General features: G+C 43.3%; 1 protein-coding gene across 1 annotated transcript; it reads right to left on the reverse strand.

The window, feature by feature from the left end:
* Positions 1-1,387: 1,387 nt before the first annotated feature.
* LOC141134000 (zinc finger MYM-type protein 1-like) lies at positions 1,388-8,641 on the reverse strand. The gene is made up of 4 exons (XM_073623596.1): positions 8,627-8,641; positions 2,616-3,607; positions 2,434-2,536; positions 1,388-1,915 (listed from the first exon to the last, which is right to left on the reverse strand). Exons 1-4 carry the CDS (start codon positions 8,639-8,641, stop codon positions 1,388-1,390), a joined length of 1,638 nt encoding a protein of 545 aa, XP_073479697.1.
* Positions 8,642-13,062: the final 4,421 nt, after the last annotated feature.

The raw sequence follows: 13,062 nt of genomic DNA on the forward strand, positions 1-13,062 counted from the left end.
TGTGAGATCTGCATCATTTTCCCATATTCTTTGGTAAATCTTATTCTTGAAGACCTCTCTGGTTTGACACAAGGTAGGTACTACCTGCACTGAGCATGCTTGACTTTTTTTTTTTTTTAACTTTAGCAGTGGGCACAGATTACCTTGTTTTTATTTTTATTTATTAATTAATTTTTTTTTTTTTGCTAGGAACAGAAATTAACTGAATCCTCATCTCCTCTGGGTAACTAGAACCTTCACGATTGTTCGTTTTTTTTGTTTTTGTTTTTTTAATCCAGCTACAAACTGGACCAGAATTTTTTACTTTTCCATCAACTCTGGTAGCCTGGCTGACTGTAATGCCGCGTACACACGGTCGGACTTTTCGTCTACAAAAGTCCGACGGACGCTGACGGACTAAAGCCGGCTGACAATCCGATCGTGTGTGGGCTTCCCCGGACTTTCAGCTGACTTTTCCAGCCGCTAATCTGATGGACTTTAGATTTGAAACATGCTTCAAATCTTTACGTCGTAACTACGCCAGACCCAGAAATCCACTCGTCTGTATGCTAGTCCGACGGACAAAAACCCACACTAGGGCAGCTATTGGCTACTGGCTATCAACTTCCTTATTTTAGTCCGGTGTACGTCATCACGTACGAATCCGTCGGACTTTTGTGTGATCGTATGTAGGCAAGTCCGTTCATTAGAAAGTCTGCCGCAAGTCCGCCAAAAGTCCGCCAAAAGTCCGTCGAAAGTCTGGCGGACGGGCTGTCGGACTTTTGTAGCCGAAAAGTCCGACCGTGTGTACGCGGCATAAGAGATTGAAAGGTGGACTTCCCACCTGTCAATGTTATATGATCGTTATGCTCATGGAATTATGCCCCTGCATGGGTGAGTTTGTCATGATGTTATACTTTTTCAATAAAAATTATTGTACCAGAAAGGCGGACCTCCCTTAAACTTCCACCAATGTCACACCAATATAGCTGATAAGCTGATATGGCAGTGGCGGCTGGTGAAGTTTTTGGATGGGGGGGCGCCAGACCCCACCCATAATTTTTGACCCCTCCCACTTCTCATAAACCACACCCCTTATATAATCCACCCACTCCGTCCCCTGTATTCCACTTGCTTCCACCCATAGTGTTAGGAGTATACAGCTCAGATCACAGGACAGAGTATATAGTCCCAGAATCACAGGACAGATTATATATCTAGATAAAATATTGAAAATGTTAATGTTTAAGTCAACTGTTAAAGAATGCAATAAATGTACCACGAATCAGTGAATTTTTTTACAACAGCAAACAAAATTTATTGTACAACAAACAACAAAAAAACTCTGAATCAGAGTAAAGGTGACTGAATACAAATGCACGCCACATTCACGTTAGCGCCAGTAGAACTATTTGAAAATAAATTTTGCTCTCCTTTCTTTCTGGCTTGCAAATTTCTCTATGGCCTTCTGGTTGAAGTCAGTCTTCTCTATCACCACTCTCTTTTCCATTGACAGCATGGCCAATGCATTCAGCCTTTCCTGGGTCATGCCATTTCTCAGAAAAGTCTTAATCCTTTTTAAGGTTGAGAAGCACCTCTCAGCTTCTGCTGTGGTCATGGGTGTGGTGATGAGGATCTTTGGCAGAGTGACAGTCTCTCTAAATACATGAGCAAGATTGTTCTCCACAAACAGCTGGAATAGGTCCACAGCACCATTGCACTTTTTGAACTCTTCTGTGCGGTAGATGAGACCAAGCTCTGTCTTTAACTTATTCTTATTGAGCAGTAGATAGGCCTTCAAAGTCTCACTCGGTGCATCCTCCGGAAACTCCATTGCGTACTGTTCAAACCTGTCTGCTTGAAGCAAGGTGGCACTAACAAGGTGTTTTGTGAAGGAGAAACGTCGCATGGTGTGTAATAGTATGGTATCACAGACCTATAGAGTGAAGGATAAAAACAAAAATTAGGTAGTGATGACAAAATGTCAATGTCATCTATGTTAGCTCCCTGAGCATCACAAATGCATGAAACTTATACATATTTACTAAGAATGTCTTGTCCATGTGTATGGAGTTCTGAGAAATTATGGATTCATAAACACTGAAACTGATCTCCCTTCATAATATTAAAACTGGCCATTTTAAAATGTTCAGTTTTAAGTTATAAAGGGAGATCAGTTTCAGTGGTTTTGAATCCATAATTTCTCAGAACTTCATACACATGGACAAGACATTCTTAGTAAATATGTCAAGTCTCATGCATTTCTGATTTTCAGGCAGCTAACACAGATAAAGGCTGTAATAATACTAATGTTATCCACTAGAGGGAATAACAAATCCTTTTAGATCACATCATTTTTATATGAATATTGTAAGAAAAATATTTTTCTTTCCAATCTTCATATCTATAAGGGAGCTATCAAAAAGACAAATATTGCAACAAATTAAAACTCACCTCGGTTGCAATGCGTTTATGTTCTCCTGGATTCAGCGAGCCCTGCCTCTTCGGTTGAGAACCACCTTGACTGCTTTGGTCAACCAGGGATGGCATAGAATCTCTGCAAAATGTATGAGCAATAATAATAAAAATAATAATAATAATAATAACACATGGAAAAGGAGGAATACAGCTGCTACCTGATCTTCTGTATGTCCCGCTGGAACTGCTGGATGCTCCCCTTAATGTGGACTGAATCTATGTCCTTCTTCTGGAGTTTGGCATAGAGGAGGTCCACATGTGACATGATGTTGTGGATAAGCGTAAGAAAATATTTAAAATCCTGATCTTCCAGCAGCACGACAAAGCCTGCTGCCTCTCTCATGGTAACAGGGCCAAAGTCACCTGAGTCTCGCATGGTTTCAAAACAGTGGATGAGGTCCTCTCTGTGCTCAAACACTGTATTGACGGCACGGCTGTGGAAGTTCCATCTGACACTGCTTGATGTTGGCAGTCTATGGGCAACAACTTTATCAAGTACATCTGTGCTCTTGGGTGATCTCGCAAAAAAGCTGGCAAATCCTCCAAGGTTAGCAAAAAAAAGCCTCACTTTGGGTATTTGAGAAGTGGCCTGTTGCATTATCAGATTGAGCTGATGTGCATAGCAGTGGATGTAATGGGCATTTGGGTACATATCCTGAATCTTCTTTTGAACCCCTGCAGTGGCACCCCTCATCACACTGGCTCCATCATATGCTTGGGAGAGGAGTTTATGTTTCTGATCCCCTGGAAGGAGGACAGCAAGACACTCTTGTAGTGCTGAAGCAATGGAATCCGCATTAGCGGAATGTAGAGGAATAAACTCAAAAAATCTCTCCTGTACGTTGTTTTTGGCATCAATGTAGCGCAGTACAAGCACAAGTTGGCACTGTGTAGCAATATCAGTGGTCTCGTCGGCCTGGATTGAGATGAAATTGCTGCTCTGTGCTTCTTGAATAATGTGCTCCTTCACTACAGACAACATACAGTCCAACAGCTCGTTCTGCACAGTTTTTGAAGTTCCCTTAAAAACAGTGGCATTCTCAAGGTGCTCTTTCAAAATTCCATTAAGAGAAGCAACAAAATCGACCAAGCCATGGAATATCCCAGGATTATCGGAGCTCTCACTCTCATTATGGCCACGCAAAGCCAGCTCAAATGCACCACAAAATTTCACACAGTCGATTATTCGAGACAGGATGTGTCAATTTTTTATGACCTCTTCATTGTGTTTTCTAATGGCAATTCTGTAGCCTGCATCTAGCTGTTAATGCTACGCTTCCCAAAAAACTCGAGCCTCATAACATTGTCAAGGTGGCTTTGGGTAGTTTTATGCCGCTTGCACTTTTCAGTGAGATGCTTTAGGTCGTTAACCCCTGTTGATATCCACAGCATGTCGTGCCATGACTTTGGAATAGCAAACAGGGAAAAACAATAGGCATGAGTCACATCACATCCAGCTAGCCAACTCCATTATTATAAGAAGTGGTGGAAAAGCTTTGAGTGTAAACTCGACCACGATCACTTGACCTCTGTTGAATTTGCAATTTGGGTTGATGTGGTCCAAGCTCCTTTATCCTCTTTTTTTCACTCATCTGAACGCCTTGTGAAGGGAAATAGTTTCAAAGATGGAACCAAATTTTCACTCATTTTGAAAAAAAATTCTACAATGATCAATACCTATGAATCAAATGAAAATATGGGTAAGTTTAAAAGAGAGATAGGTATGGCGCTGCCAAATGCAAGTGTCTATTTCATCAAATGCAGCCTCATTGTACCCATCAATTGCAGCCTCACTGTGCCCATAATGAGGGGTTCCCACCATCCCTGTGCTGAGTTCCCGGGTCTGTACAGCTGCTGGCTGCTGTGCCCATTATAAGGGGTTCCCCCCATCCCTGTGCTGAGTTCCTGGCTGGCTTTTATACTGTGGCAATAGACTTCAGAGGACAAGTGTACAGGGTACATTAGGTAGGTTCAATCTGATCACCACATTTTTCCAGCTGTTCTGGATGCATGTTTATTCAATATTGCCATGTGAAAAACACAGCCAGAAATTTTAAGTTTATCTTGGAAAAACAATAGCTATCAGTTGTTATTTTGGGGTATTTCCCTTTAGATTGCACACTTGAAAGGCAGTATAGACTAGGGGTCTCAAAACTATGGCATGAGAACGACATCCGGCCCACTACAAGATTTTACCCGGTCTGCAGCAACTCTGATATGATGGGGGCTTCTGGCATACAGGGGGGAGAGGTGGCTCTTGGATGTGATGAGGGGGCTTCTAATGTGAAAGGGGGATCCTGATGTGATAGGGGGTGTCTGGTGTGAAAGGAGGGACTCTTATCTCATGGGGAGCGTCTGACGTGAAAGAAGTATTCTGATGGAAGGGGCTCTGTACATCATATACCAGGCTCTACATTATACACAGGACTCTGCACATCATATACAGGACTCTGGACATCTTATACCACGCTCTACATTATACACAGGGCTCTGTACATCATATGCCAGGCTGTATATTATACACAGGGCTCTGTACAGCATATATAGATTTGTGGGTTGAAAATATCAGTCCAGCCTTTTGCATCTGAAGTTCGCCCTTTTGATGTTCAGAGAAAAATATAGTCTCTGTCTCCATTTCTTTTTTGGACATTATTAGCATTCATTTATTTAATTATTACTACTGAAATAGTTTTAACTATATAAGAGGCACCACCTTCCTCTGTTAGTCAAAATTATTTTCAGTAGTAATTATTAAAATAAACATAATCTGCCCCAAGTGTTAAGTACACCAGATTACACCCCTGCTTGCTCTAGGTCAGTTCTACGGCCAGAGACAGCCTGGCAAGTGGCAACTAGTACTTGTCAGCAATGAAAAGCTCTGTATATCATCAGGTACAGATTTTCTTTAAGGGCCGGTTCACACTGCTGCGATGTGGGAACCCTGCAAATCTACTGCGGGTTCCCGCATCGCATGTCTCCTGGTGGCAGTTCACACTGCCCTATGCAAACTGCTAGGAGTGTCAGTTAAAAGTTAATGACAGCCCACAATCAGTTCGCATATCGCAGTGCGATCTGCAAAGTCAGACAGGAATCGGATCACATGGTGTGAACACCCATGCTATCCGATTCTGCTGCGGACCAAAAAAGGGTCCTGTGCGAGTTTGGCCCGAATGCGATGCAAATTTAGCCATACTATCTGTATGGCTGAAATCGGATCGCACAGAGATCGCGTGTGATTTGCACTGCAGTGCGGTGCGAATCACATCCGATCTCGGACATCGCAGCAGTGGGAACCAGCGCTAACACTTGATAACATTTTTTTTTTTTTTGGTCTCTTTTCATGAGTATTTAAAACCGATTTTTTTTTTTGACAATGTTTTTATACAACATACTATCTGAAACACAGAACGTAACAGTGCTGCAAGTATCTGCAACCTTTAACCTCCCTGGCGGTATGATTATTTTGGATTTTAGGTGCTGAAAGCGGTACAATTATTTTGCATGGAAATTTGGCGTTTTATATTGTAGGTCTGTAAATCTTAATAATAACACACTTAAATCTGTCCAAACCAGAGTCTAGTAGATATCCCGGGTATGATAAAGTTTGAAACACAAAAACATAAATTATAATATAATAAATAAAAATAAATAATTAAAAAAAATTTAAAAAAATAGTAATAAAATAAATTTACCCACAATTCACTATCGCTCAATTCTGCAAGTGTTCTAATTTACTATCGCTGTTTTCTAGCTGGTCTAAAGCCACTTTTGACGTAAAGGGACACTTTTTGGTTGCTATGGACAATCTCCAGTTTCCAGGCAGAAAGAACAGTGTATATCATGTAAAACTGCATGCAGGGCATGGGCCAGAGCACTGGGGACAAAAGGGATGTGAAATCATTTCATACAGTACTGTAATCTGTAAGATTACAGTACTGTATGTGTTATGATTTTGACAGTTTTTTGAATTTGCCGCCAGGCTCCGCCCCCGTGCGTCGCGCCGCTCGCAGGGAACGGAGCCTGGCACGGAGAGGCTTCGGAGGAGGACGGAGCCCTCGGACACTGCGGGGGACATCGCAGGATCCCGGGGACAAGGTAAGTAACGCCGCCCCAGGATCCTGCAATGCGATCCCGAGTGTGGCTCGGGGTTACCGCTAATGGTACTGAATTTTAACCCCGAGCCACACTCGGGAAAACCGCCAGGGAGGCTACCAAAAGGGATGGCTATAATGCAATTAAATTGAAAGCTGTTTATTTGCTAAGTGCATTATAATGTTTGCAGTGCAATTCTATAATTATTTGTGCTTAGGGTGGTTAGTTGTACTCTCTATCTGTATTTTCCATTACAGCCATGTGCTGTTTTGTGCTGTATTTTTCATATTTTATACAAGAAAAGGAAAAGTGGGAGACATATTTAGACTATAAATGTCCTGGCTGCACATACCCCTAATTAAATAGACATCTTAACCACTTAAGGATCAGGCCTCTTTTTCAGACTCGGTGTTTACAAGCTAAAAACAGTTTTTTTTGCTAGAAAATTACTTAGAACCCCAAACATTATACATTTTTTTTCTAACACCCTAGAGAATAAAATGGCGGTCGTTACAATACTTTCTTTTTAAAAAAATACACTTTTTTGAATTAAAAAATAAGACAACAGTAAAGTTAGCCCAATTTTTTTTATACTGTGAAAGATATTGTTACACTGAGTAAATTGATACCCAACATGTCACGCTTCAAAATTGCGCCCGCTCGTGGAATGGCAACAAACTTTTATCCTTAAAAATCTCCATAGGCGACATTTAAAAAATTCAACCAGTTGCATGTTTTGCGTTACAGAGGAGGTCTAGGGCTAGAATTATTGTTTTTGCTCTACCGATCACAGCAATACCTCACATGTGTGGTTTGAATATCCTTTTCCTATGTGGGCGCTACTCACATATGCGTTCGCTTCTGCACGTGAGCTCGGCGGAACGGGGCGCATTTAAAAAAAAATGTTTTTCTTATTTATTTTACCTTTTATTTTTACACTGTTTTAAAAAAAAAATGTGTCACTTTTATTCCTATTACAAGGAATGTAAACATCCCTTGTAATAGAAAAAAGCATGACAGGTCCTCTTAAATATGAGATCTGGGGTCAAAAAGTCCTCACATCTCATATTTGGACTTAAATGCAAAAAAAATAAATAAATAAATAAATACATTTTTGTCATTTTGAAAAAATGACATAAAAAATGTGCCTTTAAGAAGTATGGGCAGAAGTGGCGTTTTGACGTCGCTTCCGTCCAGCTATGGTATGGAGATGGGCGGGGGCCATCTTCCCCTCACTCGTCTCCATACCTAGCAAGGAGACACGTGCGATCGCCTCCGCCGCTGCCGACTGCTCCGGTAAGTGGCAGAGGGCACCGGATCGCGGCGGGAGGGGGGGCCCTCTCCCGCCACCGCTAAAAGTGATCTCGCGGCGAATCCACTGCAGAGATTACTTTTATCTTGTAGCTGACCACCGGCTGAACACGGGGATACCGGGGGTTATGGCAGCTAGCTGCTGCCATAACAACTATGTCCTTCCCCAAACCAGGGATACATTGGCGTGTGGCGGTCAAAAAAAAAAACTGTGAAAAGTTGAAGTTTTAAAAATTACTGTAATATAAGATATGTAAATGTGATGACCTAGATTCATATATCCCAGAATCACTATTCCTAAATCAGATATTTTTTAAATCAGTTGCAATGTTATGGTGATAATTTACATTGTATTTAATTGACAGAAATGTGTGTGAAACTAAAGTGGATGCACCAAAGCCTCTCATTAATGTTCAGTAACATTAACATGGGGTTTTAATACTTTATCCATATTGTGTCAGTCTGTTCCATTTTAAGACATTTCAAATGTCTTAAAATGGAACAGACTGACACAATATGGAATAAAGTATTAAACCCCATGTTAGTGTTACTGAACATTAATGAGAGGCTTTGGTGCATCCACTTTTGTTTCACACACATTTTCTGTCAATTAAATCCTTTGCTAAAATAATTTGTGCAGGCAGTCACAAAGCCGTTTCCACTTTGTCAGGGGGGCACAGGGAGATGATTTATTACATTTTTCATTATGATCAGAAATCGGAATTTTGGAACAGATATGGATAGAATCAGGCGCGCTCTCTCTCACCTTACTGCAGTACATCTCCGCTCGGGCCAAAGGACAGAGCTGCCGACGTGACGGTGTCACTTCCGGCTTTCGCCAGTTTCAGAAAACCCGGAAGTGAAATTGAGATCTTTAACAACAATGCTCCCGCCCGCAGAATCACAGTGATTTTACGGGTGGAAGCTACTCGGCTTTCTGTATTGCACCGCAAGGCGGGTTAAAGGCCCTCAAATGAAGTGCCATGTCTGCAATCACGTGATTGCATTGACGTGGCGCTTTCCATAGTGCACTGCGTTTCGGTGCCACAGTGCACTATGTTAAAGGATTTTTTTTTTTCTTAAAAGGGCCAGTTTAAACATTTTTTTTTTTTTTCTTTTGGTGACTACAGGACGGGGCCGCCACTGTGATATGGCCCACTGATCCTGAAGGTTTTCCATCCAGGTCTGTGCGTAAAGCTTTGCACAGGCACCCCCTGGATTAGTGCACCCTTAAAAAGGACTTCCGCTGTTCTCCTAAGACAGGAGCCTTAGATCTTTAAGGCTTCAATAATGAAGATTGGGTACTTCTCCAGTTCATTTACTAATTTTTTCCTGGTCCGTAAAATTTTGCCTCCTGGTATCTATTATTATTATACAGGATTTATATAGCGCCGACAGTTTACGCAGCGCTTTACAACATTAGGGCAGACAGTACAAGTACAATACAATTCAATACAGGAGGAATCAGAGGGCCCTGCTCGTTAGAGCTTACAATCTAGGAGGGAGGGTCAAGTTATACAAAAGGGTAATAGCTGTGGGGGATGAGCTAATGGAGAAAATAGTGCAGTTGTTAGATGGAGGCGGGATAGGCTTCTCTGAAGAGGAAAGTTTTCAGGGATCGCCTAAAGGTGGATACATTTGGAGACAATCTGACGGATTGGGGTAGGGAATTCCAGAGGATGGGCGAGGCTCGGGAGAAGTCCTGGAGGCAGATATGGGAGGAGGTGATGAGGGAGCTAGAGAGCAGGAGGTCTTGGGAGGAACGGAGATGGTGATTAGGTTGGTATTTTGAGACTAGGTTAGTGATGTAGCTGGGGGCAGAGTTGTGGATGGCTTTGTAACTTATTGTTAGTATTTTGAATTTAATTTGTTGGGTGAGTGGTAGCCAATGGAGAGATTGGCACAGAGGGGTAGCAGACACTGAGCGGTTTGTAAGGTGGATGAGTCTGGCAGCAGCATTCTTGATGGACTGAAGTGGGGATAGTCTATTTAAAGGTAAGCCAATGAGGAGGCAGTTGCAGTAGTCGAGGCGAGAGATAACCAGGGAGTGAATTAGGAGCTTTGTGGTTTCCTTGGTTAGAAAGGGACGTAGTTTGGAGATGTTGCGGAGGTTGAGGTGGAAAGCTTTGGAAAGTGATTAGATGTGGGGCCGAAAGGAGAGTTCAGAGTCCAGGATAACACCTAGCACCCTGACATGTGGGGATGGGTGGATGGTTTTTCCATTGCTCTTGACAGAGAAGTCAGTGGAAGAGGCACGTGGGGGAGGAAATATTATAAGCTCAGTTTTGGACAAGTTGAGTTTGAGGAAGTGGTGTGACATCCATACAGATATGTCGGTTAGTAAGTTAGTGATGCGTGAGGAGACTGATGGAGTGAGTTGAGGGGTGGAGAGATAGATTTGTGTGTCATCAGCATAGAAATGATATTGAAAGCCGTGAGAGGCTATCAGCTGACCCAGGGAAGAGGTGTAGATTGAAAATAAAAGAGGTCCAAGAACAGAACCTTGGGGGACCCCAACAGAGAAGGGAAGAGGAGTGGAGGAAGTAGAATTGTAAGTGAAGCTGAAGGTGCATTAGGATAGGTAGGATGAGAGCCACTGAAGAGCACAGTCACGGAGACCGAGGGAGTAAAGTTTTTTGAGGAGGAGGGGGTGGTCAACCGTGTCAAAGGCAGCTGAAAGATCCAGAAGTTGGTTTTTTGCAGTTAGTAGGTCATTTGTGAGTTTTAAAAGAGCAGTTTCTGTGAAGTGTTGAGGGCGAAATCCAGATTGAAGGGGATCAAGAAGGTTGTTTTTAATGAGGTGGTCACTCAGTTGGTTGTAAACCAGGCGCTCAAGTAGTTTAGAGGAAAAGGTGAGCAAGGAGATAGGGCGTAGGTTGTTAAGATTGGTAGGGTCCAAGGACGGCTTTTTAAGTATGGGAGTGACCAGTGCATGTTTTAGAGCATTGGGGAAGATGCCAGAGGTGAGGGAGAGATTGAAGATGTGGGTTAGAGAGTGTAGGATGGGGTCAGAGGGCGACCGTAGCATTTGAGAGGGAATAGGGTCCAGGGGACAGGTGGTTAGGTGGGAGATAGAAAGGAGTTTAGCAACTTCGTCTGTAGTAGCAGATTTGAATAGGGGGGGTGTCAGTTGTACCTGTTGACATGGGGTCTTAGCTGGGGGAGATACCTGTAGAGTGGAGATTTCATCACAGGTTGTATCAATCTTGTTTTTGAAGTGATTAGCGATCTCCTGGGCAGTGAGTAAGTCAGTGGGTGGAGGCGGTGGAGGACAAAGTAGAGAGTTGAAGGTAGAGAAGAGTTTACGGGGACTGGATGAGAAGGTGTTAATAAGAGTTGTAAAATAGGTTTGCTTGGCAGTGTGGAGGAAAGAATAGTATTTTTGGAGGGCAGATTTGTATTGGTTGAAGTCTTTGAGAGACTTATGCCCCGTACACACGGTCGGACTTTGTTCGGACATTCCGACAACAAAATCCTAGGATTTTTTCCGACGGATGTTGGCTCAAACTTGTCTTGCATACACACGGTCACACAAAGTTGTCGGAAAATCCAATCGTTCTAAAAGCGGTGACGTAAAACACGTACGTCGGGACTATAAACGGGGCAGTGGCCAATAGCTTTCATCTCTTTATTTATTCTGAGCATGCGTGGCACTTTGTCCGTCGGATTTGTGTACACACGATCGGAATTTCCGACAACGGATTTTGTTGTCGGAAAATTTTATATCCTGCTCTCAAACTTTGTGTGTCGGAAAATCCGATGGAAAATGTGTGATGGAGCCTACACACGGTCAGAATTTCCGACAACAAGGTCCTATCACACATTTTCCGTCGGAAAATCCGACCGTGTGTACGGGGCATTAGTCTTGTGCCTCAGACGGTCAAGAGCGCGACTACATTTTTTGAGAATTTTAGTGTCATCTGTTTGCCAGGGTTGTAGGGGTCGAGGCCTGATTCTGCGTGTAGTGAGGGGAGCGAGCTTGTCCAGGGTGGAGGACAGGGATTTATTGTAGATGGACGTAGCTTGGTTGGGGCAGGACAGGGGAGAAATTTTGTCATAGAGGTGGTCAGTAGCAGAATAGAGGAGAGAGGAGTTGAAGTTGCGAAAGTTTCTACGGGTGATGGTTAGGCGATTGGAGGGAAAGGTGGTGGAAGACAGGGGGAGAGAGAAACTAATGAGGTGATGGTCGGAGAGAGGAAAAGGATTGTTTGAGAAGTTGCATGGAGTGCATAGGTAGGAGAATACAAGGTCAAGGGTGTTGCCATCAGAGTGAGTAGAAGCCTGTACCCATAGCTTCAGGGGAAATGAAGAGGTTAGACTAAGAAGTTTAGAAGTAGCAGGAGTGTTTGTATTAGCAGGGATGTTGAAATCACCGAGAAGGATTGTGGGAATTTCCGAAGAGAGAAAGTAGGGTAGCCAGGCAGAGAACTCATCAAGGAAAGTCGATAATGGTCCAGGGGGCCGGTAGATCACAGCAATGCTTAGGGAAGTAGGAGAGAATAAACGTATACAGTGGGCTTCGAATGATGAGAGGGAAAAAGAGGGAGGAGAGTGAATAACCTGGAAGGTGCTCTGGGGGGATAGGAGGAATCCCACTCCACCTTCCTTGCGTCCATTAGGCCTAGGGGAGTGAGTCCAGGGAAGGCCACCCTGGGAGAGGGAAGCAGGAGAAGGGGTGTCATGTTCGTGGAGCCAGGTTTCGGTGAGAGCAAGTAGATTAAAGGACTTAGTGACAAAGAGGTCATGAACAGCAGTGAGTTTGTTGCAGACAGAGCGGGCGTTCCAGAGGGCGCAGGAGAGAGGGAGGGTGGCGTTGGGAAGAAGAGGAATGGAGACTAAATTGCGTAGATTGCGACTATGGTCAGAGGGTGTAGGGTGATGGTGATGGGTGTATTGGGTACAGTTAAATAAGGGAGGCCCAGGGCTTTGGGAAATATCTCCAGCGATTAGGAGAAGCAGAAGAGTAAGGGAGGTAGTATGAGAATGTGATTTGTATGAGGGGACATGCTTCAGTATCCTGGGGGGTTTGTTAGCAAGTGGGCTTAGAGTTAGAAAGAGGTGATGAGTGCAGTAATAGGGGGAGGGGAGAAGTGAGGGTGATATGTACAGATTGTGGGGTGGAGCAGAGGGGTGAAGAAAAGAGTTTGAGGAGAGAGGCTGCAATTGTGAAAAGGAGGATAGGTAAAGAGTGCATGTTTCAGA

The sequence above is a fragment of the Aquarana catesbeiana genome, linkage group LG03, assembly GCF_042186555.1.
Source record: "Aquarana catesbeiana isolate 2022-GZ linkage group LG03, ASM4218655v1, whole genome shotgun sequence".
Classification (NCBI taxonomy): Eukaryota; Metazoa; Chordata; class Amphibia; order Anura; family Ranidae; genus Aquarana; species Aquarana catesbeiana.

Coding starts and splice junctions, on each gene's coding strand:
- LOC141134000 (XM_073623596.1), bottom strand. Junction 2,537..2,615: donor CGGGACATACAGAAGATCAG/GTAGCAGCTGTA, acceptor TACATTTTGCAG/AGATTCTATGCCATCCCTGG. Junction 1,916..2,433: donor ATAAACGCATTGCAACCGAG/GTGAGTTTTAAT, acceptor TTCACTCTATAG/GTCTGTGATACCATACTATT.